The sequence below is a fragment of the Lithobates pipiens genome, unplaced genomic scaffold, assembly GCF_037356315.1.
Source record: "Lithobates pipiens isolate NorthernLeopardFrog02 unplaced genomic scaffold, aLitPip1_a1.2 Scaffold_16, whole genome shotgun sequence".
Classification (NCBI taxonomy): domain Eukaryota; kingdom Metazoa; phylum Chordata; class Amphibia; order Anura; family Ranidae; genus Lithobates; species Lithobates pipiens.
This window is the reverse complement of record NW_027507748.1, coordinates 533,725,890-533,751,025: the sequence shown is the minus strand read 5'-3', so window position 1 is coordinate 533,751,025 and position 25,136 is coordinate 533,725,890. Positions and strand designations below refer to the sequence as shown.

Here is a 25,136-nt window from a genome sequence, read left to right as displayed (position 1 = left end):
AAACGGTTATGTCGGGAAGGTGAGGGAAGGAAATGCTGGGTCAGCACAGAGTAATTAGACACTCTCAAAAGAAGAGAGGGGCTATGACGTACAAGGAGTGAGGGGCTGGGTTATAAATTGCTTCACCTGGAGTAGCCAAATTTTCTAGCAAGTTCAAGGTCACATTGCAAGTGAATAAAAACAAATTTATAAAATGAAACATAGCAAGTAGACATTTAAAATACTGTATTTTTCTATGATTTTCATAAGTTGCAAACTTCATATCCGCCCGGAATACTATTACAGGGAACCGAGCCTCACTGCATTCTAGCGGCGTCTGAACATAGACTGGCCAGATTACCCTTAAAACCACACACATGCTGATCATACCGGGTGCCAGCCATAGGCACCAAATAATGTGAGTGCATCCCATTTGTATTCAATGTGTTTTTAATAAATTGCACTTTTACATAGTTTCTCCCCATCCATGGAGGACCATCCTAAGCATTAGATGACTGGGAATTCACTGACCGGGAGTTACCGGCACTTTTTTTGGTTCACCTAGGCACTTTAATAAAAAAAAAAACCGCCTGTCCCACAGTCCAGCGATGTGGACACCCAAACGCTCCCTTCTCTCCCTCACCTGTCCACGGTGCTGGCAATACTACTGTGGGCATCCAGCATGCGACAGCTTTCAGCTTCACAGCAGGGTACACGTCTTACTGCGCTGTCCTAAACGGGCAGGCAATCTTTTTTTTTTTTTTTTTAAGCAGATAAAATGAAACAAATTGAGTGCTTCCAAATGCTTGATTTTTTTTTTTTACGGAAACCATCGTCCGCAATTGTGATGCATCACGGAATCAAATAGTATCCAATCATTGACCAGATAATCAAAATCGTGAAACCAGTATAGATGCGCACCTCAATTATATATATATATATATATATATATATATATATACACATACATATACACACACATACATATATATATACACACACACACTCTGATTCTGTACTTGCCAAATATGCTGCAGAAAACTGGGCAGCTGAAGCTCCTGCCTGTTCACTTCCTGGATTTACACAGACACACAAGAGGCATACCTCCAGCTCTGCAGCCCTGTATCTCTCATTGGCCCTCTTATGACTCATCCCCCTTCCCTTCCTGACGAGATCGAGAGAGAGAGAGATCGAGAGAGAGAGAGAGATCGAGAGAGAGAGAGAGATCGAGAGAGAGAGAGAGATCGAGAGAGAGAGAGAGATCGAGAGAGAGAGAGATCGAGAGAGAGAGAGAGATCGAGAGAGAGAGAGAGATCGAGAGAGAGAGAGAGATCGAGAGAGAGAGAGAGATCGAGAGAGAGAGAGAGAGAGAGAGAGAGATCGAGAGAGAGAGAGAGAGATCGAGAGAGAGAGATCGAGAGAGAGAGAGAGAGAGATCGAGAGAGATCGAGAGAGAGATCGAGAGAGATCGAGAGAGAGATCGAGAGAGAGAGAGAGAGAGAGAGAGATCGAGAGATCGAGAGAGAGAGATCGAGAGAGAGAGATCGAGAGAGAGATCGAGAGAGAGATCGAGAGATCGAGAGAGAGAGATCGAGAGAGAGATCGAGAGAGAGATCGAGAGATCGAGAGAGAGAGATCGAGATAGAGAGAGAGAGAGATCGAGAGAGAGAGAGATCGAGAGAGATCGAGAGATCGAGAGAGATCGAGAGAGAGAGAGATCGAGAGAGATCGAGAGAGATCGAGAGAGAGTGTTGTGCATGATGTCATAAGCTTAGGCTAATGACCAGACAAGAAAAAAAGAAGTGGGCTGCATAAGGTGCTTACTGGAAAAAATATATATAAAAGGACTATCCAAAGTTAAAAGACGGGCAAAAGATTTAATAAATGGAAATATGAAAAAATGACTGAAGGTCCGCTTTAACCTGGTAACCTGTAAAGGCTTTGAAAGCATGGCTTATTTTTAGATATTGTAGTTTGGCGCCATTCCATGAGCTTATACAATTTGAAAGCATGACATGTTAGGCATTTATTTACTCAACCTAAAATTATCTTTTATGTTTTACAAAAAGTTGGGTATTATATTTTGTGTGCACTAAAATTAATATAAATGTCTTTTCTTCTGAAAATTTGAGTTTGATGAACTGCTGCGCAAATATTGTGAGACATAAAAGATGGCAGCAACAACCGTTTTATTCTCCCGATCTATGCTTACAAATATATAGTGTTTGAGGATCCTAAGTAATTTTGTAGCAAAAAAAAAAAAAAGCGGATTTTTATATGTATGAGAGAAATGTCAGAATTCGCCCAACTGGAAGTTATTAACCTCCCTGGCGGTACGATTATTTCGGATTTTAGGTGCTAAAAGCGGTACCATTATTTTGCATGAAAATTTGGCGTTTTATATTGTAGTCCTGCAATTCTTAGGAATAACTCACTTAAATCTGTCCAAACCAGAGTCTAGCAGACATCCCGGGTATAATAAAGTTTGAAAAATGAAATCATAAATTATAATATAATAAATAATTATAAATAATTGTACCAAATAATAATATAACAATAATAAAAATTATTCAATAATGTAATCAAATCAAAAACACTGAAATTTGCTCAGTTGCAGAATTGTCACTGTCATTACTTTTCAGTATTTGATGACAGATCTCCCCATAAATCGCTATCGCTCAATTCTGTGAGTGATTCCAACTTATTATCGCTGTTTTCTAGCTGGTCTAAAACCATTTTTGATGTAAAGGGACAGTTTTGGTTGCTATGGACAATCTCCAGTTTCCAGGCATAAAGAACAGTTTTTATATTATAAAACTGCATGCAGGACACTGGGCAGACCACTAGGGACAACGGGGATGTAAAATATTTACATACAGCAATGTAATCTGTAAGATTACATTATACTGTATGTTTACTGTTTGTTTCACTTTTTGAATTTGGCGCCGATCTCCGTCCCCGTGCGTCGCAACGCTCGCAGGGAACGAAGATAGGCGATGTGATGCATCGAGCGAGACACGGCTCGCTCGTCCAGCGGGGAGACAACGCTGGATCCGAGGGAGAAGGTGAGTAAACCTCCACCTGGATCCAGCGATGCAGTCCCGAGTCTGGCTCGGGGATACCGCTTTTGGTATGAAAATTCCACCCCGAGCCAGACTCGGGAATACCGCCAGGGGGGTTAAAATGCCAAATTATTTTTAAAAAGTACTTCATAAATGAAGAAATTACAAACAAATGCATGCATCTACTTAAATGGTTATTTAACTATTAAACTAAACAGTGATAAGGAAATGCTACATGCGAATAACATCTGATAAATTCATAAGTGAAAGGTTAACTACTACCATCAGTAAAACTTAGATGCTTTCCAACTGTTCATAAATGCTTTCCTGAGAAAATTCTAGCAATTAATCTAGAAATTTAGGCAAAAGCTGTTTATTTGAAAGAATTAGTTACAATGTCTATACATTATATACCAACATATACAGCGAAAAAGAAAGGGGAATTATTGGGACTTTAAATGAGGCCATGGACAGCGTGAAAGTAACCAAGTCAAAATTCATGTTTAATAGATCAAACAGAGTAACATGTCAATGTCACAGACCACATAGAGAAAGACACTATAGTGTAGAGGTCGACCGATATATCGGCCGGCCGATATATCGGCCGATATTTGCCGTTTTTTAAATAATCGGCATCGGCCGATTGTGTTGATAAAAAGCCGATTCTACAGCGGGACTTTGAAATGACTTCTGTAAGAAGTCAGTGTGAGTTGCCTGAGTCGTCATAGCAACACTTTCCTCCTCTCTGGGCAGACTGCCAAGAAAAGAACTAAATGATACAATGTTTACACTTCTGAATGAATGAAGTCATCTCTGTGTAGAAGTTCTCAGTTTAACCATTTAAAGACTAAATCTTTTCTGACACTTGTTGCTTACAAGTAAAAATCCTGTATTTTCTGCCAGAAAATCACTTAGACTCCCCAAAAATTATATATATTTTTTTAGCAGAGATCCTAGGGAATAAAATAGCGGTTGTTGCAATATTTTATGTCACACGGCATTTGCACAGAGGTCTTTCAAATGCATTTTTTTGGGAAAAAAATACACCATTTAAAAAATAAAAATAAAATAAAAACAGTAAAGTTAGCCCATTTTTTTTTTTTTTTTGTCCAAAAGTTTTGACTACCCGTTTTTATTTAATACATAGGTTTTTTTTTTTTTATCTAGATCATACATACAAGTAAACTGATTGGAGGTTTGTTTTGTTTAATAAATGTTTAAAGCGGGAGTCCGCCGGGACTCCGCGTTTTTTTTTTTTTTTTTTAAAGCCAGCAGCTACAAATACTGCAGCTGCTGACTTTTAAAATAGTGACACTTACCTGTCCAGCGCGCCCGCGATGTCGGCACCCGAAGCCGATCTCTAGATCGACACTCGAGTGCTGCCGCCGCCGCCATCTTGGGTATGGGAATCAGGAAGTGGAGCCTTTCGGCTTCATTTTCCGGTTCCCTACTGCGCATGCGCGAGCCGCGCTGCGCAATGAGGACGGTCCCCGCTGCCTCTGGGATCTGTGTGCTTCCCAGCAGGCAGCCGGGCACTTGCGGAAGGGGGCGGGCACTTGCGGAAAGGGGCATAATCTACGCCCCTTTCCGCAGAGAGCTAGCCCGGAAGTGGGTGCAGTTACCTGGATTATCCAGGTAACTGCACCCCCCTCCCCCCTGAAAGGTGCCAATTGTGGCGCCGGAGGGGGGGAGGAATCCGATGAGCGGAAGGTCCATTTTAGGGTGGACCTCCGCTTTAAGTAAGAAATTTTCTGTATCACTTATGAAGACTGCTTTCACACTGGAGCGGGCAGACGTTGATGGTAAAACGCAAGTTTTAGCGGCTCTTTACCATCATTTTAGCGGTGCTATTTGGCTGCTAGTGGGGCACATATAACCCAGCTAGCGGCCAAGGAAGAGGTTAAATGTGCCCATGAAGCACCGCTGCCAAATCGCATTGCATGCTCTTCGGCAGTGGTGCCCATTCATATCAATGGGCAGGAGTGGTGGAGGAGCGGTATACACCACTCCAAACGTGCTGCTTGCAGGACTTTTTTTTTTAAGATCCTGCCAGCGCATCGCCTCAGTGTGAAAGCACTCTGTCTTTCACACAGACTGCAGGGGAGCCATTTTGCAGGCACTTTACAGCTTATTTTTAGCCCAAAAGTGCCTTAAATAACGCCCCAGTGGGAAAGGTATGTTAGATCAAGGGGGATTAAAAATAAATAAATAAAATAAAATCGGCCTAACATATCGGCCCAAAAAAATCGGCATCATATATCGGCTATCGGCCGCCATGATTTCTAAATATCGGCATCGGCATCGGCCAGAGAAAAACCCATATCGGTCGACCTCTACTATAGTGAACATCATTCAAAGTTCACAAACACATATGTGTGTGTGTACAGTACAAACATCAGGAATACATCAGAGTATAGCAAACCCGGTGCCACTTAGTGGTCTCAAATCAAATCAACATGCAAATATTTGTCTACATACATGTAATGAATATAGCAACACTTGTAAAGGAGATAAGCAAAACGATCATGATGATAAAAACAGTAAGTACATGATTAGAGTATACATAAAAAGATGTTCCAAATTGATGGTTTATTGTACATATAGATCTATATCCCAGATGCCCGACACGTTTCGTGTAAAAGGCACTCATCAGGGGAAGATGTTTGTACTGTACTGTTTGTACTGTACACACACATACTTATGCGTTCGTGAACTTTGAGTGATGTTCACTATAGTGTCTCTCTATCTGGTCTGTGACATTGACAGGTTACTCTGTTTGATCTATTAAACATGAATTTTGACTTCGTTACTTTCACGCTGTCCATGGCCTCATTTAAAGTCCCAGATCCCCTGATAAATTATATACCACCATTAACTTCAACAGAAGGCATGTTTAAAACTTTCTTATTATTTACTAAGTAAGTCAAACTTTTGACATGACACTAAATGTGAGAACAAAGGAACACACAAATCATCCATTACTTATACAATAATGATGCACCTCCACCACAATCAGACTTGTATTTTCCCTTTAATTAATATGCTGTGTGCAGTTCAGCGGTTTTATTTGCAAACCTAAACTAAATTGGCAAATACAGACACATACACAATGGTAGGGAGAACCATGTAATTGTTAAGCTTTCTGACATAACAGTTTCTAGCCACTTGAACACGTAAATCACCAGCAGGGAGGTGAGAAGTAAGCCACACAAGCAAATAGAAATGGTGAGAAAAATTACCTTAGGAGAGAATGGAAATATGTACATTTGAAGCCCAGTAAAACAAGTCAACATATGTGGGGGAAAATGTACTGTATCAAAACAGATTTTTATGTACAATTCAGATTTCCATGTTAAATATATTATACACACACACACACATTATCTCACAAAAGTGAGTACACCCCTCACATTCTTGTAAATATTTTATTATATCTTTTCATGTGACAACACTGAAGAAATGGCACTTTGCTACAATGTAAAGTAGTGAGTGTACAGCGTGTATAACAGTGTACATTTGCTGTCCCCTCAAAATAACTCAACACACAGCCATTAATGTCTAAACCCTTGGCAAAAAAATGGAGTACACCCCTAAGTGAAAATGTCCAAATTGGGACCAATTAGCCATTTCCTTCCCCGATATCATGTGACTCAGTGTTACAAGGTCTCAGGTGTGAATGGGGAGCAGGTGTGGTAAATTTGGTGTTATCGCTCTCACTCTCTCATAATGGTCGCTGGAAGTTCAATATGGCACAAACTCTGAGGATCTGAAAAAAAGAATTGTTGCTCTACATAAAGATGGCCTAGACTATAAGAAGATTGCCAAGACCCTGAAACTGAGCTGCAGCACAGTGGCCAAGACCATACAGCGGTTTAACAGGACAGGTCCCACTCAGAACAGGCCTTGCCTTGGTTGACCGATGAAGTTAATTGCACGTGCTCAGCATCATATCCAGAGGTTGTCTTTGGGAAATAGATGTATGAGTGCTGCCAGCATTTCTGCAGAGGTTGAAGTAGTTGAAAGGAGGGGGGGGGGGCAGCCTGTAAGTGCTCAGAGCACACACTGCATCAAATTGGTCTGCATGGCTGTCATCCCAGAAGGAAGCCTCTTCTAAAGATGATGCACAAGAAAGCCCGCAAACACTTTGCTGAAGACAAGCAGTCTAAGGACGTGGATTACTGGAACCATGTCCTGTGGTCTGATGAGACCAAGATAAACTTATTTGGTTCAGATGGTGTCAAGCGTGTGTGGTGGCAACAAGGTGAGGATTACAAAGACAAGTGCATCTTGCCTACAGTCAAGTATGGTGGTGGGAGTGTCATGGTCTGGGGCTGCATGAGTGCACTGGGGAGCTACAGTTCACTGAGGAGACCATGAATGCCAACATCTACTATGACCTACTGAAGCAAGGCATGATCCCTTCCCTTACTGCCACAGTGCAGTATTCCAACATGATAATGACCCCAAACAAACCTCCAAGACGACCACTGCCTTGCTAAAGAAGCAGAGGATAAAAAGGATGGACTGGCCAAGCAGGTCTCCAGACCTAAATCCTATTGAGCATTTGTAGGGCATCCTCAAATGGAAGGTGGAGGAGCGCAAGGTCTCTAACATCCATCAGCTCCGTGATGTCATCATGGAGGAGTAGAAGAGGACTCCAGTAGCAACCTGTGAAGCTCTGGGGAATCCATGGCCAAGAGGGTTAAGGCAGTGCTGGAAAATAATGCTGTTCACAAAAAATATTGACACTTTGGGCCCAATTTGGGCATTTTCACTTAGGGGTGTACTCACTTTTGTTGCCAGCGGTTTAGACATTAATGGCTGCGTGTTGAGTTATTTTGAGGGGACAGCAAATTTACACTGTTATACAAGCTGTACATTTCTTCAGTGTTGTCACGTGAAAAGATATAATAAAATATTTACAAAAATGTGGAGGGGTGTACTCACTTTTGTGAGATACTGTATATATACACACATATATTACCAAAGGTATTGGGATGCCTACCTTTACACACACACACAAACTATAATGGCATCCCAGTCTTAGTCCATAGGGTTCAATATTGAGTTGACTCACCCTTTGCAGCTATAGCAGCTTCAACTCTTCTGGGAAGGCAGTCCACAAGGCATAGGACAATGCATGTGTCAATGAGAATGTTTGACCATTCTTTCAGAAGCGCATTTGTGAGGTCAGGCAATGATGTGGATGAGAAGGCTTGTCTCGCAGTCTCCACTCTAATTCCTCCCAAAGGTGTTCTATCGGGTTGAGGTGCAGGCCAGTCACGTTCCTCCATCCCAAACTCGCTCATCCATGTCTTTATGAACCTTGCCTAGTGCACTGGTCTAAATAATTTGGTAGAGGGGGAATTATGATGTGGGGTTCCTTTTTAGGGGTTGGGATTGTCCCTTAGTTCCACTGAAGGGAACTCTTAAAGCTTCAGCATACCAGAACATTTTGGACAATTTTATGCTCCCAGCTTTGTGGGAACAGTTTGAGGATGTCCCCTTCCTGTTCCAACGTGACTGTGCACCAGGGCACAAGGCAAGGTCCATAAAGACATGGATGAGCAAACTTGGGGTGGAGGAAATTGACTGACCTGCACAGAGTCCTGACCTCAATCCGATAAAACACCTATGGGAAGAATTAGAGTGGAGTGCCTGACCTCACAAATGCTGTTCTGGAAGAATGATCAAACATTCCCATAGATGCACTCCTAAACCTTGTGGACAGCCTTCCCAGAAGAGTTGAAGCTGTCATACCTGCAAAGACTGGGCCAACTTAACATCGAACCCTACAGACCAAGACTGGGACGCCATTATAATTCATGTGCATGTAAAGGCAGGTGCCCCCCCCCCCCCCCCTTTCCAGTTTCATAAATCAGACTATGGGCAATCTATGGGCTATCTACACTTAACCTCTGCTGCAGCTGCCATAAATGATTCCTATTAGCGTACTTAGATCAGTGCACTGTGTATTGTGTATTGTGTTCTCTTCTCAACTGCTTGAAGTGAATCCACTAAACACTAATATGATTCTATATGGTCAAATCCTGCAGGCAATAACAAACCAATTCTGACATATTTAAATTTCATTTTTCTTTTCACACACAATGCTACAATGAAAATAGCTACTCCATACTAAATAATTGCTGAGATTCTGTGTAATTCTAGAATTTCACCCGCCAGCGTGGAACCAAATAAAATAACATGGACAAATAGACTGGGGGTGCACAAAAGGAGGACTATCAGTGACTGAACATTGAGATGTTGCTAGCTGCCATAGCAACAGGTACTGAACTTGTCTGTGAGACATTAAACTTCCCTTTTTAGTTACATTTAATAAGAATGATCTTCAAACTGGCTACATAGATTTGATTTTGTATCTGAGCAAGAATAACATTTTCAAAGATTTATAGTCCTAATTGATAGGTTTAACAAAATTATGGGTGTCACGAGATTTCACGATGCCAAGAGAAAGTGATTTTACTTAAACCTACCACTAAGCATAAGCTTTCATCTTCCACTAAGGAATACATGAGTAACATCAAACACAAAATTCTCCGATAACTCTTACCGTGCGAGTCACCTAAATTTTAAATATTAGAGGGAAGGACAAATTTAAAACAGCCCCTCGAGTAATTGCACTTAAAAAATATAAAAATAAAATCTGGCAAAAACCTAGTAACAATGCATTTCCTCAAAAGAAATGGCTAAAAAAAAAAAATATATACAAATTATTCTTTGGATCTATATCCCTTTAAAAAAGACTGACCAGGCATTTTAAGGAGCTTTTTCATTTACAAATAAAAAAAAAAATGGTTTTAATAAGTATGCATATTACTGGCACATTGGGTGGTAAACCACACTTTCCCACACTATACTGTACATGTGTTCGTGTGCTGTGGTGCCATTTACTTTGAACGGCACCCCAACAAACATGCACAATGCACCATTCATGCAAAGGTGCCACAATGCCCCCCCCCCCAACAAGAACCACTGCCAGATGCAGTTTCTTGATGCTGAGGTAAATCTGCAGTGAAAACAAATGAGACTGCCTTAAAGTAACATGTGCCTGCATTTACATATTACAGAGATGTGAAGCCAGCCTCAGACATAGTTTAGGAGGGACATCAATGGCGGAAAAGGAGCTACTTTCTGTGCATTCTTTTCCACTAAATTATACAAAGTAAGTGTGTGTGTGTGTGTGTGTGTGTGTGTGTGTGTGTGTGTGTGTGTGTGTGTGTGTGTGTGTGTGTGTGTGTGTGTGTGTGTGTGTGTGTGTGTGTGTGTGTATTTTAGAGTTTACAATTCATGATTTCTCGCCCATTTTTCAGAGAATGTGAATCATTAACACAAAAACTTTTCATTCATTCATGGTTGACGTTTGGCTGAAGCCATTTATTATCAATCAACTGTGTTTACTCTTTTTAAATCATAATCATACCAGAAACTTCCCAAATGACCTTGACCAAAAGTTTACACACCCCAGTTCTTAATACCGTGTATTTCTCCCTTTAACATCAATGACAGCATGAAGTCTTTTGTGGTATTTATGGATGAAGCCCTTTATCTTCTCAGATGGTAAAGCTGCCCATTCCTCTTGACAAAAAGCCTCCAATTCCTGTAAATTCTTGGGTTGTCTTGCATAAACTGCATGTTTGAGATCTCCTCAGAGTGGCTCACTGATATTGAGGTCAGGAGACTGGGATGGCCACTACAGAGCCTTCACTTTATTCTGCTGTAGCCAATGACAGGTCAACGTGGCCTTGTGTTTTGGATCATTGTCATGTTGGAGTGTCCAAGTACGTCCCATGTACAGCTTCCTGGCTGATGAATGCAAATGTTCCTCCAGTATTTTTTGCATACTGCATTCATCTTGCCATAAATTTTGACCAAATTTCCTGTGCCTTTGTAGCTCACCCATCCCCAAACCATCAGCGATCCAACTCTGTGTTTCATAATAGGAATGGTGTACCTTTCATCACAGGCCTCGTTAACTCCTCTCCAAATAAGTGTTGATGGTTGTGGCCAAAAAGCTAAATTTTGGGCTCATCACTCCAAATAACGTTGTGCCAGAAGGTATGAGACTTGAAACATCAGTGCAGAACTGGATGAAAGATGCAAGGGTCTCTCGAGTCCAGAAACTCATTGACCATTTATACACACACACTAATTACAAGCAAACAGATCACAGGTGAGGATGGTTACCTTTAATAGCCATTCAAATCCCTTGGGTCAACTTGTGTGCATGTTATCAGGCCAATATCACCAGGGTATGTAAACTTTTGATCAGGGTCATTTGGGTAGTTTCTGTTGCGATTATGATTTAAAAAGAGTAAACACTGTTGAGTGATAATAAATGGCTTCAGCCAAACACTAACTATGAGTGAAAAATGTTTGTGTGTTATTCATATACTCTAAAAATGGGCAAGAAATCATAAATTCTGCCAGGGTATTTAAACTTATGAGCACAATTGTGTGTATGTGTATATATATATATATATATATATATATATATATATATATATATATATATATAGATATACACATACACTATAATATAAATATATATATATTTGAGACCCCTGTGTAAGAAACAGAGTTAGCGGTCAGTGGCCCCACCCTCCCGACAGGGTCAGCCTAGGTTCACACTGATGTGATAAGCGTGATTACAACGCTGGTTCCCGCGTCGCATCTCTCCCGCAGGCAGTTTATACTGCCCTCTGAACTGCTGCAGGTGTCATTACATTATTAATGACACCCCCAGACCTGCTCACAGATCCCACTGTGAAATGTGAACTTGCACAGGAATCGGATTCCATAGGTGAGAACATCCATTCGATCCGAGTCTAGTGCAGGTAAACACAAGTCCCTGCACTTTATTCTGTGCGAATCTAATGCGAGTTAAGCCATACAACTGTATTGCTGAACTCGCATCTCACAGACATCACGTGTATGGCACCGCCGATGCGAATCACATGAGCATCTATGATTGCACTAGTGTGAAACCGGGCTCCATATGTCAAGGGAGCTGTGGTGCAAATCTCACCAAACTGTCCAGTTCAGGACAGACATGGGCCCAAGTCTGTGAGGATGTAGCAGCTGGGAGCTGCAGGAGAAACAGTCAAGCTGACAAAAGGTAGTGTCTTGCGCACAGGCGCAGGGACTGTGTGTTTGACAGTTGGGAGGACCAAGGCATGAGGCCTGAATGGTGAAGCTGCAAAGAGAGTCTCAAGGCTGAATTCCAGTGTTTATTTTGGCAACAAATTTCGATTTAGTTTTATTCTTGGAACTAAAATGCCATTTTAGTTTTAGTCCCATTTTATCCATTGTATTTTAGTTAACTAAAATCTCCAGTACATTTTAGTCTAATATTTTAGTCAACTAAAACTGAATGTGCACAGTAAACAGTAAACAGCCCCCCACCCTCTGCACAATACACAGCCCCCCACAGTACACAAAACACAGGCCCCACCCTCTCCAAAATGCACAGCCCCCACCCTCTGCACAATACAAAGCCCCCCACAGTTCACAGCACAGCCCCCCACCCTCTGCACAATACAGAGCCCCCCAAAGTACACAGCCCCCCACCCTCTGCGCAATACAAAGCACCCCCTACAATACACAGCCCTCCCTGCATTCCCAGGAGACCCCCAGTCCCTTGGGACATAACTGTCAGCTTACTCTAAAGTTAAGAATAAATTACTGCCAGCCCTTTCTCATACACAGCTCCTCGCGGTGTCACTCTCATTGTAAATCAAAGTCTCTAAACTTACCTCATAGCTTCGTTCTTTCATGGACCCGGTCCCATGGCTGCTCTCCTCTGAAGATTCATGGATGATCATGTGATAGCTCTCCTCCTCCAATCTAAAGCAGCACTGAGAGGAGGAGGAGCAAGAGGAGGAGAGCGACCAACAAGAACAAAGTTATTGAGGTTAGAAGCTTCAGCTTACAATGAGTGACACAGGAGGAGGAGCAGTATAGGAGAAGGGGCTGGCAGTGTTTTTCTCCTAATGATAGACTTCGCTTGCAGTGCTGTCCAAGGGCGAGGAGAGGCGGGGCGACTGGCTCGACCACCCCCCCAATGTGTGGCATCTGGGGGCGGACCGCCCGATTCCCACCCCCTATTGATAAAGAACAAATAACAGCATAAAACACGCAGACACAACTGTTATACACCGATAAATACATAAAATTCATGAGGGTAAATGTCCCTCCTTGCCATTAACGTCCCGTTTTTGTTCCTTAATGAAAACTGATCAAAAATGTGCTGTACTTTTAGTTTTGTTTTCGTCATTGTAAAAAAGCCTCTGATGAAAATGACTAAACCGTTTTCGTTCATGAAATTAACACTGCTGAATTCTGTGTCTTGTTTCATTGATAAGAACCTCCTGCGTAGGAAACTATTCAAGTGTGAACTTTTGGTTTGCTTTAAACAAATGTGGGCAGAAAGGGCCCTGAAATGTAAACAACCCCAGAACTTTTTTAAAAGCACATGTACAGAGGTTACCACTGTACCACTACTAAGCGCTTTGTAAAAAAAAAAAAAATGCTATTAGGCCGTCTTTGGGTTTCATGCTTTGTTTCACGGACCAAGAACTAGTATGCCATCAGTGGGGGGAGTACCTGGACTTTTCTGCAAATTCAATGCGAATTCAGCCATACAACTGTATGGCTGAACTCGCATTGCGGGTGCAAATAACATGCAATGACTGAGATCGCATATATGTGAACCTAGCCACCATCGTTACTAGGGCTGAAACAACGAATCAATTAATCGACAACTAATGGATTATGAAAATGAATCCATTACTATTTTCATAATCAATTATCAGCCAGTAACATAATGGGGTTAAAAAAAAAACTAAAATGAGCCCTTTATAGTAAAAAAAAAAAAAAGAAGAGCAAATAATCACTACTGTAAATATTACTTTCACAGTTCTACAGTAAAAAAAATCTGCTTTTTTTTTTTTTTTTTTACTTTAAAGGGCTTTAAAGGGCTAATTTTAGTCTTTTTAAACCCATTATGTTACTAAATGTCTTAAACCTGGTTCACATCTATATGTTTATTGGCGTTTTTTTCAGAAATGCAATACAGTATATTTACATGGTTTCCTATGGGACACGTTCATATCTGTGCTCTTTTTCAGCCGCTGCGTATTTGGTAAGGGTCAGGGACAGTGCTTCTTTGGTTCAATATACTTCAACGGAGAATCTGCAGAAAAGCATGTAATGTGTTTTTGAAGCAATTTGTGTTTTTAATCTGCCCCAAAAAAATAAATGCAAAAAACGCTAATTGCTGTAAAATCACGTGCGCAGAAATCAAAAACACACATCAAAAAGCACTGCAGAAACAGACTGCATAGGTGTGTACCGAGCCTTATGCTGGCCACACGGATCAATTTTCATATGAGACTATTCAAATGAAAATGAAAAATCTTGGTACATTCGCTGAATAAAAGAATTTACTTGTTTTTAACATTCTGTTTTTAAAATGAATGTAATTTCTGAATGAAAACCGCATACACTGTCTGAAAATTCCTCTGACCAAGCAGTTTTCTATCATTTCCAAATTTTCCCGTCACTGTGGTTGAAAATGACTGTCAATTTGGACCACTTTTTTTAAAAAAATTTTTTAAGGTTATTAAACGCTTAATCGAAACAATAATCGGCCAACTAATCGATTATGAAAATAATCGTTAGTTGCAGCTCTAATTGTTGCCTATAACCAATTACTTTAAGGCGGCCAGGACTGCACTACAAGGAGCAAAACCTTTTTACTCTGAGCTGTAAGCGCAAATTACTTGATTAAAAAACAAGTGACCAAAAAATGTTGTATACAAACAGATATGCTGTCCAAGAACAGCTAAGGTGCCAAAAAAAATGCTCTTAGCTCACACTGATCATACTGTGCAGCCCTTTTCTCAGCCTTCTGAGCATATGCCCACAGTCTACAATTTGTGTCTTTTAATCTACTGTAAACAAGAGACTGAAATCTATAAACATATGTCACGGTGCAAATACAAAATTACACCCACGCATATGTCAAACACTTGTGAACATGCAACACTTCAAATCAAGCTAAAGCTACTTGTAGCTTTACAGTTGCTAGAGAACTACAAAGTTCCAACATAGCCTCATAACTTTAGCAGTATATGATGGAATGGTAAAAAGTGAAGCTGCCTTCCACTAACTGAAATACATTGGAATCTATGGGAAAGCTTTACAAGTTCCCATTTTTGTAACTGGTTACGTTTTCTTTAAGAAAAATAAAGGGGGGTGGGGGGGGAGAGAGAAAGAGAGAGAGAGAGAGTCCACACTGAGCATGTTTCCCTTACACAGTTAAATGCAAATGCTCCTTTTCCAAGCTATATTACTGGTATCTTGCCGTTTGCATAGCTCATACGCCACCTACTGCAAAAGAGAGCTGACAGCTCATGCAATGCTGGCAGCATTTTCATTCCATCATCGTGGCAGAACTGAATACGACTCTATTATTTTTCTTTGAAACCAAATAAGAGCAAGGCCAGCTTGCTCTTGCAACACACTGTTGCTCAGAATGGAGCGCAGAACCAACAGAAGGGAGAAGGAGTGTGATGACAAATGCCACAATTCGGAGGACGGAGAGCAGAGCTTAAAATGCAAGACGGCTCTTGTCACACTAAATGTTGGCGGATATCTATATATCACACAAAAGCAGACCTTGTGCAAGTACCCAGACTCTTACCTTGAGGGAGTTGTGAACAGGAAAATTTTCTGCCCCATTGACGCAGATGGACACTACTTCATAGACAGGGATGGGCTATTGTTTAGGCATGTTCTAAACTTTCTCCGGAACGGGGAACTCTTGTTACCTGAAGGTTTCCAAGAAAACCAGCTTCTGGTACAGGAGGCTGACTTCTTCAAGCTGAAAGCACTAAATGAAGCTGTGAAGTCCAGGTGGGAAAAGGAACAGCAGGCAGCAAGGGAGACCACTTTCCTCGAAATAACAGATAATCATGACCGGTCTCAGGGGCTGCGCATTTTCTGCAATGCCTCCGACTTCATATCCAAAATCAAAGCTCGGATTGTCCTAGTTTCAAAAAGTAGGCTGGATGGTTTTCCTGAAGAGTTCTGCATTTCCTCTACTGTTATTCAGTTTAAATATTTCATCAAGTCGGAAAACGGGACGCGACTGGTGCTCAAGGAAGACAACACCTTCGTCTGCACCTTAGAAACCCTCAAGTTTGAAGCCATTATGATGGCACTCAAATGTGGCTTCAGGCTGCTGACAAGCCTAGACTGCTCTAAAGGGTCAATTGTGCAAAGTGATGCCCTTCATTTTATCAAGTAAATGCTCTATCACTAAACAAAAGGGAGTAGAGCGTACAGCAAAGCTTCATTAAACGACAGCAGCACTCTGGCAAGACGAAACGTAACTATCTAGCAAAAGGAGACCAGCTGCCAATTAATTTACAAGAGATCAGGGTATGTACACTTTACCTAAAAACCAAGATCTTCTCATTCTCTTCCAGCACTGAAATATCTTCCTTATACACGAGTCACAGACTTGTACTGCAAAGAACATGGCTACTGTACAGATAAGTGTTAAATTATCTGTCCTTACCTCCTGTCATTCACCCAGACAGTGCTGCTGAAATGTTTTGTGTACTTAACTGAGTAAGAGCTGCACAATTTTTTTTTTTTTTTTTTGGTTGAGCTACACTCAGTGTCTCTCTGGATATCAAGCGTTTCAGCTTCAGCACAATAAACAGGATTTGGTTGAAACCATTTTTCCCTCCCCAGCTACAATTAGTAGTATTAGTTCACACCACATGTTTTTGACAAATCGAATAATGAACATGTATTGTATTTAAAGGATGATTGCTTTCCAAAGCTTCTTCTTATTTTTTTAAATGCCATTGTTAAAATGTGATAGTTTTCTTTTTTTGTAGAGAGAGAGAGAATTAATTTAAAGAAATGATTTTCTGTGCATGAATTTTTCAGGGACTGAGAAGGTAATTACTCCACTGAAAAGCCAGTAAAAGGTTACTTAAGGTAAGCAATAGCAGGTTTTATCATGAAGTATTGGATGTAGAAGGGACAACTGCATTATGATTGATTAGAATACAGACTGGTAATTGCACAGGTAATTTATTTTATCAGCTATTACTGTAAGATATTGAACCATAGCTTTGGAGCCACTGTAGAAAGTCCCAATGTGTCACATCACGTGAGGCTATTCCAGATTTATAACTCCTAGAGAGCCATCTATTATAGAGGACTGTCATATACTCAGTGAGGGTTATGTAAAAAATACTAACCACATTTTAATTTTATTTAATTCATACACGTAGCATTCATTTTTATTAACCTCCGTTTATGGTTAAAGAAACAAGTAGTCATTAAATATAAACGCATGCAGTGAATGTCAGCTTTAAAATAAATGGTCAGAATACCAAAGGAAAAAAAAAAACATTGGAAAATATGGGTAGTATAGTTTACAAAAGGACATATGGGTAGTATAGTTTACAAAAGGAAATATTCTGCAAAACATAATTAGATGCTTGGGCTTTCAAGCAGAGATAATCTCAAGGACATTACCATCTTTAACACAAACGGCTTACCTTGTGATGATGTTAAAAGACAGGCAAAAGAAACAATCAATGCTGTAGGCAGTATTTACTTGTTATAATGCTTCATGGACCTTGAGACTATAAAAGTTCCTACTCTTCTGAGAAGACATTCCACAAGATTTTGGAGTATGTGCTCATTCAGGCAAAAAACAAAAAAAAATTGTGTGGTCAGGAACTGGATGTTTACAAGGCCATTCAAGCTCGTCCACACCAAGCCTTGTGTTTATGGACTTGGCTTTGTCAACCTGAATCATTTTGAGGGTTGTCCACATACTTTTGGCCATATAGTGTATTCCAAATAGAAGTATTTTTATTTACCAGTTATCCAGAGCAGTCTAGATTTACCTTGGGTGCCATTTGGTGTGACTGCAGTTTCCCCATTACAAGAGGCATTGGTCAAAAAAGTACATTCAACAACCTTTACAGAGGTATAAGCCCATAAAAAAAAAAAATTAAAAAAAAAACCACATTTGCAACTGTATGTAAAAGTTTCCATATTTGCAATGTAGATATTTGGCATGTATTACTTTACTGTGTAGGTTATGCCTTCCCGCAGCTTCCTTCCGAGCCATCACTATTTGTTTAATTACTGGAGGTGGTGGAATCAAATAAGTGCAAGAGTTTTCGCACTGCAAGAAAGGGTTGGCATTTTCAGATTACACTTCCCTCGGTTTAAGGGCCCCTGGGGTGCTTTTAAGGCTCCACGGAGGAATATGCAAGCATCTGAGGAAGCCCGTTTTAACTTGGCTAGTTTAGGGACATGTACAGCACGTCGAGTATACTTTAAAGTGAACCTTTGCGTTCCCCATGCAGTTTCCCTTTCATGCTGGACTAAAAAGCTGCACAAGATATGTTCTTTGTTCCCCCCCAGTTTTTTCATCTGTCAGAAGAAAAAAAGAGAGGGAACCAGTAAAACCTCAAAGTTGAAAACATACATAGGGTAACTGACTCTGTCCTTTGCAAGGTGTCAGAGCAATCAATTGCCCATGAAAAGCACAGTCATATGGGAGAAGGGGAACCTAGCCAATAGCTAGAAGTAGCAGATACTAGTTCACTACCGGTGGCTGGACAGAAGAGTGGCAAGAGGGCTATAAGAAGTGAACATGTGCTGTTGGTCAGGCACAATGAAAGTGAACCTGTTGCTTTCCCCTTCATGGGCACAGGTTTCATCAACACTTTAAATGTCATACAGTCTTTATAAGAATTATCCCAGTTAACAGATACATTTCTTTAGCATGATCAGCCCCGTGTTGAGGAACAAAATAATACTTTATGCTTGCTGACAGTTATTTTTATTTTATTTTTTTTAACTGTAGACACATTGCCTTAGGCCCCTTTCACACGGGACAGATCAGTAATGATCCGCCCCGCGATGAGATCTGCTTGCTCAGCAGGGATCGCTCTGTTGTCCCCGCTGAGCTGGCGGATAACAGGGCGGTCCCAGCACACTGTGCAGGGACCGCCCTGTCAGCTCTCCATTCTTCTCTATGGGGGATCGGATGAGCGCGGACCGTCTGTCCGTGTTAATCCGATCCATTCTGCAGACGATAGAAAAATAGGATTTTCCTCCTTCTGCAGAATCGGACAATTGCGGAGGCGGATGATAGCGGATGTCTGCAGATGTTCATCCGCAGAGACCTGCTATCCCATAGGAATGCATCTATGTCCGTATTTCATCCGCAAACGGATGGATGAAATACAGACATAATGTCCGCATGTGTGAAAGGGGCCTTAATATGCACTCAAAAAGCTATTGCGCTCAGTGTATATAAAATATTGACTCAAATAATCAGTGACAAAACAGCAGCATCATAAAATAAAAATTGTGCTGTCAAACTTATTTACATAGAGTACACAAAGTCCATCAATTAGAACAAAAAGTGAAAAACAAGGAAAAACTAAAATAGTCCAAAACAACTATAAATCCATAAAGTGAACTTGAAAAGGCGTTGATCCAATATTCAATCTGTGCAATCACCCGGTGCTCCCCACAGGATAGATTGGGCAAATATACCCAATCTATACAAGTTTACATACCCTGGCAGAATTTATAATTTCTTGCCCATTTTTCAGAGAATATAAATGATAACACTTTTCTTTCACTAGTGGTTAGCGTTTGGCTAAAGCCATATTTTATCAATCAAATGTGTTTACGCTTTTTAAATCATAATCACAACAGAAACTACCCAAATGACCCTGATCAAAAGCTTTCATACCCTGGTGATTTAGGCCTAATATGCACACAAGTAGACATAGATGAGAATGGCTATTAAAGGTAACCATCCTCACCTGTGATCGGTTTGCTTGTAATTAGTGTGTGTGCATAAAAGTTCCATGAGTTTCTGGACTCCTGACAGACCCTTGCACCTTTCATCCAGTGCTGTACTAACATTTCTGGATTCTGAGTCAATGAGAAAGCAAAATAATTGTCAAAAGGATCTGCGGAAAAAAAGTAGTTGAACTGTATAAAACAGGAAAGGGATATAAAAAGATATCCAAGGAATTGAGAATGCCAATCAGCAGTGTTCAAGCTCTAATCAAGAAGTGGAAAATGAAGGGTTCTGTTGAAACCAAACCACGATCGGGTAGCGCAACTAAAATTTCTGCCACAACTGCCAGGAAAATTGTTCGGGATGCAAAGAAAAACCCACAAAAACCTTCAGGTAAAATACCGGACACTGAAAACATGTGGTGTGGTTGTTTCAAGATGCACAATAAGTAGGCACTTGAAGAAAGATGGACTGCATGGTCAAGTCGCCAGAAGAATGTCATTATTACGCAAATGCCTCAAAGTATGCTGCCAAACAGAATAGAGACAAGCCTCAAACCTTCTGTCACAAGTCATTTTGAGTGATGAGATCAAAATTGGGCTTTTTGACCACAACCATAAACACTACATTTGGACAGGAGTCAAAAAAGGCCTATGATGAATGGTACACTATTCCTACTGTGAAACACGGAGGTGGATCGCTGATGGTTTGGGGATGGGTGAGCTACAAAGGCACAGGAAATTTGGTCAAAATGGATGACAAGATGAATGCAGTATGTTATCAAAAAATACTGGAGGAACATTTGCATGCATCAGCCAGGAAGCTGTACATGGGATGTACTTGGACATTCCAACATGACAATGATCCAAAACACAAGGCCAAGTCAACATGTCATTGGCTACAGCAGAATAAAGTGAAGGTTTTGGAGTGGCCATCCAAGTCTCCTGACCTCAATATCATCGAGCCACTTTGGGAGATCTCAAACATGCAGTTTATGCCAGACAGCCCAAGAATTTACAGGAACTAGAGGCTTTTTGCCAAGAGGAATGGGTAGCTTTACCATCTGAAAAGAAAAAGAGCCTCATCCACAAATACCACAAAAGACTTCAAGCTGTCATTGATGTTAAAGGGGGCAATACACCGTATTAAGAACTGGGGTATGTAAACTTATGATCAGGGTCATTTGGGTAGTTTCTGTTGTGATTATGATTTAATAAGAGTAAACACAGTTGATTGATCATAAATGGCTTGCGCCAAACACTAACCACGAGTGAAAGAAAATGTTTTTGTGTTAATTATATTCTCTGAAAAACGGCCAAGAAATCAAATTCTGCCAGGGTATGTAAACTTATGAGCACAACTTTATATCCCCCACATCTATATCCTTCCAAGGAACTCCAGAGTCCGATCACACGGTAAAGCATATAGAAGAAGAAGATAGACTAATTGCGCAACATTCGTTTAAAAGCACAAAAGAGTTTATTAAAAGGTCCTACTTACAGCAGAATTTATACAAATAGGCTTAAATGAAAACACTTGTTCGTCCAGCACTCTCCACGAGACTTTGTGAGGCAGTCAATATGGTGTAATATGTACATTGGAGGGAACGCAAATATTAAATAAAGCAGCTACATTAACAGTTCAGGTACCTAAACAAAGAACATGAATGAATGAACATAATGAAACTACGTCTGAGGGTATGAGCCTATACTCTATAACATGGGTGCTCAACCTGTGGGTCTCCAACTGTTGCAGAACTACAAGTCCCATCATGCCTCTGTTTTTGGGAGTCATGCTCAAAGCCACAGGTTGAGCACCCATGCTCTATATATTACAGTGTGGCAACATATAGCACACAACCTTTTTCTCATAGGCTGCCAGGTAAACTGATGACGCAAAGGTGGCCCTGTCGCTGACAATTTATCAAAATCGACAGCAGCAGGATCTTGAAAAAAAGGCTGCCCGTTTGTCCCAATGAAATCGCTCCCTGCGTAGCTGAGGTCGCTCCTATTGCTAGCAAGTTTTAGATGCATTCGAACAGCGACACAGCAACATCTTGCCACGTGTGGCTATAAAGGGAGTGATTCCATAGTCACACACAGGCAGCCTTATTAGCGATCCTGCTACTGGCAATTTTTCATCAGAATCACCAATGTGTCATCAGACTTAATTAGCAATCTTACATCTAGCAGACACACACCTCTGAAGGGAAGAGAATTATTCGACTATATAATCCAGAAAACACATAACCAGCAGAAATGTATTTTCTCAGTTAGTGTCTGCGGATTTACAAAGTGACAAATCTTGGTGACAATTCACACCAGCTCTGTCTGTGAAGGCAGACCGGCCCTCAAATCATAGTATGCTGTCAGACAAGAAATCACAATAATGAAGTGAAACAAAACTAAAGCACAGAGTAAGGCTTGCTTATAGCAATAAGACAGCTATAAAGCAGCAGTTCCCAAGAGATTGAAGCATCACAGCTTAACATGCACTCTTTTCTACATTGTATTCTATTGCTCCATTGGTTCAATAGACTGCCTCTTATTTCTAGAACAGCCTTTTTCAACCAGGGCGCCTTCAGGTTTCTTCAGGGGTGCCTTGGCAAATTGCCTAAAAGAACCCCCAAAATTGTATACAAGTCAGTGGGTGAATCAAGCCTGTCTATCAGTTGCACAAAGGCAAAGGTTTTCATTGTGCTCATTTACAACCTTCCAGCCACAGCGTCCTAACAACCAATGACATGATAAGTTGATAAAGAGGGCAAGAAACGCCTGCACAGTATCCTTGTTTGTTTCTCCTGCCACTCTCTCTCAGCACTGTGTCACATTAGCTGAGTGAGGGAGAGAAATTGAGGGAAAGAAACATTGGGATACTAGTCAGTACCAGTGTGCAAAGGTGTAATTTCGTTAGAAGAATAAATCAGCTCTAACGTCAGGTGTCCTATGTGTATGAATGTTGCTGCAATATGTAAAACTATTAGGGGTTGAGAAACACTGTTCTAGAATGACAATATTGCTTCTAGCAGCAATGAAGCTGTGCTAAATATGTTACTGCACCGTGCACAAAGCACGTAATTTAAAAAAATCCAAACTAAGCTTAAAAATGAAAATTAAGACCACCCAATTCTGAAGAGATACCAGACATACAGTGCCTTGAAAAAGTAATCATACCCCATTGACATTTTCCACATTTTGTCATGTTACAACCAAAAACGTAAATGTATTTTATTGGGATTTTATGTGATAGACCAACACAAAGTGGCACATAATTGTGAAGTTAAAAGAAAATGATAAATGGTTTTCAAAATGTTGTATTCATAACCCGAGTCAATACTTTGTAGAACCATTTTTCACTGCAATTACCGCTGCAAGTCTTTTTGAGGATATCTATACCAGCTTTGCACATCTAGAGAATTACATTTTTACCCTTTCTTATTTGCAGAATAGCTCAAGCTGTGTTAGATTGGATGGAGAGCGTCTGAACAGCAATTTTCAAGTCTTGCCACAAATTCTCAATTGGATTTAGGTCTGGACTTTGACTGGGCCCCTCTAAGCCCACGTACACACGGTCGGAGATTTTGCCAACCAAATCCGTCGGATTTAGTCCGACGGATTGTGTCCGAAACTGTTGCATACACACGGTCGGGCCAAGTTGGCAAAAAATCCGATCTTTCAGAATGTGATGACGTAATTTCGTTACGATGGGACTACATTCAGGCTAGTAGCCAATAGCTTTGATGTAGGAATTTGATCTGAGCATGCGTGGCACTTGGTCCGATGAAAATGCTCTACACATGATCGGATTAGATCCGTCCGGCCCAGTTGGTCGGGAAATATTTCCAACATGTTGGAAAATTGGGTCAGACGGAGATTCGGACGGAATCAGTCCGATGCATACCACACACAGTCGGATTATCTGACGACATGGTCCGATAAGACTCATTCCAAAAGATTCTCCGACCGCGTGTACAAGGGCTTACAAATGAATATGCTTTGAACCACCATGTTTCACGGTGGGGAAAGTGTGTTCAGGGTGATGTGCAGTGTTTGTTTTCTGCTACACATAGCGTTTTGCTTTTAGCCCAAAAAGTTCAATTTTGGCCTCATCTGACCAGAGCACCTTGTTCCACATGTTTGCTGTGTTCCCCACATGGCTCCTGGCAAACTGCAAATGGAACTTCTTATGGCTTTATTTCAGCAATGGCTTTCTCCTTGTCACTCTTCCATAAAGGCCAGATTTGTGATGTGCACGACTAATAGTTGTCCTGTGGACAGATTCTCGCACCTGAGCTGTGGATCTCTGGCTGCTGTTCTCTGATGAATGCTCTCCTTGCCCAGCCTGTCAGTTTAGGTGTATGGCCATGTCTTGGTAGGATTGCAGTTGTGCCAGTCTCTTTCTATTTTCGGATGATGGATTAAAGATGCTTTGTGAGATGTTCAAAGCTTGGGATATTTTTTATAACAATTCCCGTGCTTTAAACTTCTCCACGGTTTTATCACTGACCTGTCTGGTGTGTTCCTTGGCCTTCGTAATGCTGTTTGTTCACTAAGGTTCTCTAACAAACCTCTGAGGGCTTCACAGAAAAGCTGTATTTATACTGAGATTAAAATTACACACAGGTGGATGCCCTTTACTAAATAGGTGACTTCTGAAGGCAATTGGTTCCACTAGATTTTAGTTAGGGGTATCAGAGTAAAGAGGGTTGAATATAAATGCATGCTACAATTATCACATATTTGTAAAAAAAAATTGAAAACCATTTATCATTTTCCTTCCACTTCAAAATTATGTGCCACTTGTCAATAGCTCAACAAGTAGTGAAGTCAGGATTAGCATGAAAGACTGACCGTCAGGAATGGCAACTCCTATATTGCTATCCCCAAAGGATTCTTTAAACTTCACCACAGCCAGGAAATAGCTAGGAGCCATCTGCTGCAATAATCACCACTTTATGCAGCAAGTGATCATCACAAAGTTCTCACTAATGCCGGTGTCTTGTAAAATAGTGTCCCCCATCAGATGCTGTCCCCTGCGTACTGCGCATGCGCAGTACACAGGAACATAGATTCCGAAAATTGCCGAGGACGAACGGCGCCTGCGCCGTGAGTCCAGGTTCTATCCCCACTATCCAAGTGGACATAGAGTTAGAATAAAAAAGAGCCGAGCGGAGCGAGGCCGAGCCCGAAGCGTGGCGAGCGAAGCTCGCC

At 41.0% G+C, this 25,136-nt stretch overlaps 2 protein-coding genes across 2 annotated transcripts in view; one reads left to right on the top strand and one right to left on the bottom strand.

Moving 5' to 3' along the window:
- GTF2F2 (general transcription factor IIF subunit 2) overlaps positions 1-25,136 on the bottom strand; it is a 386,137-nt gene that overhangs the window by 196,244 nt on the left and 164,757 nt on the right. The window lies entirely within an intron of this gene.
- Positions 15,397-16,915, top strand: KCTD4 (potassium channel tetramerization domain containing 4). Its single transcript, XM_077483220.1, has one exon. It carries the CDS (start codon positions 15,601-15,603, stop codon positions 16,372-16,374), a length of 774 nt encoding a protein of 257 aa, XP_077339346.1. The 5' UTR covers positions 15,397-15,600; the 3' UTR covers positions 16,375-16,915.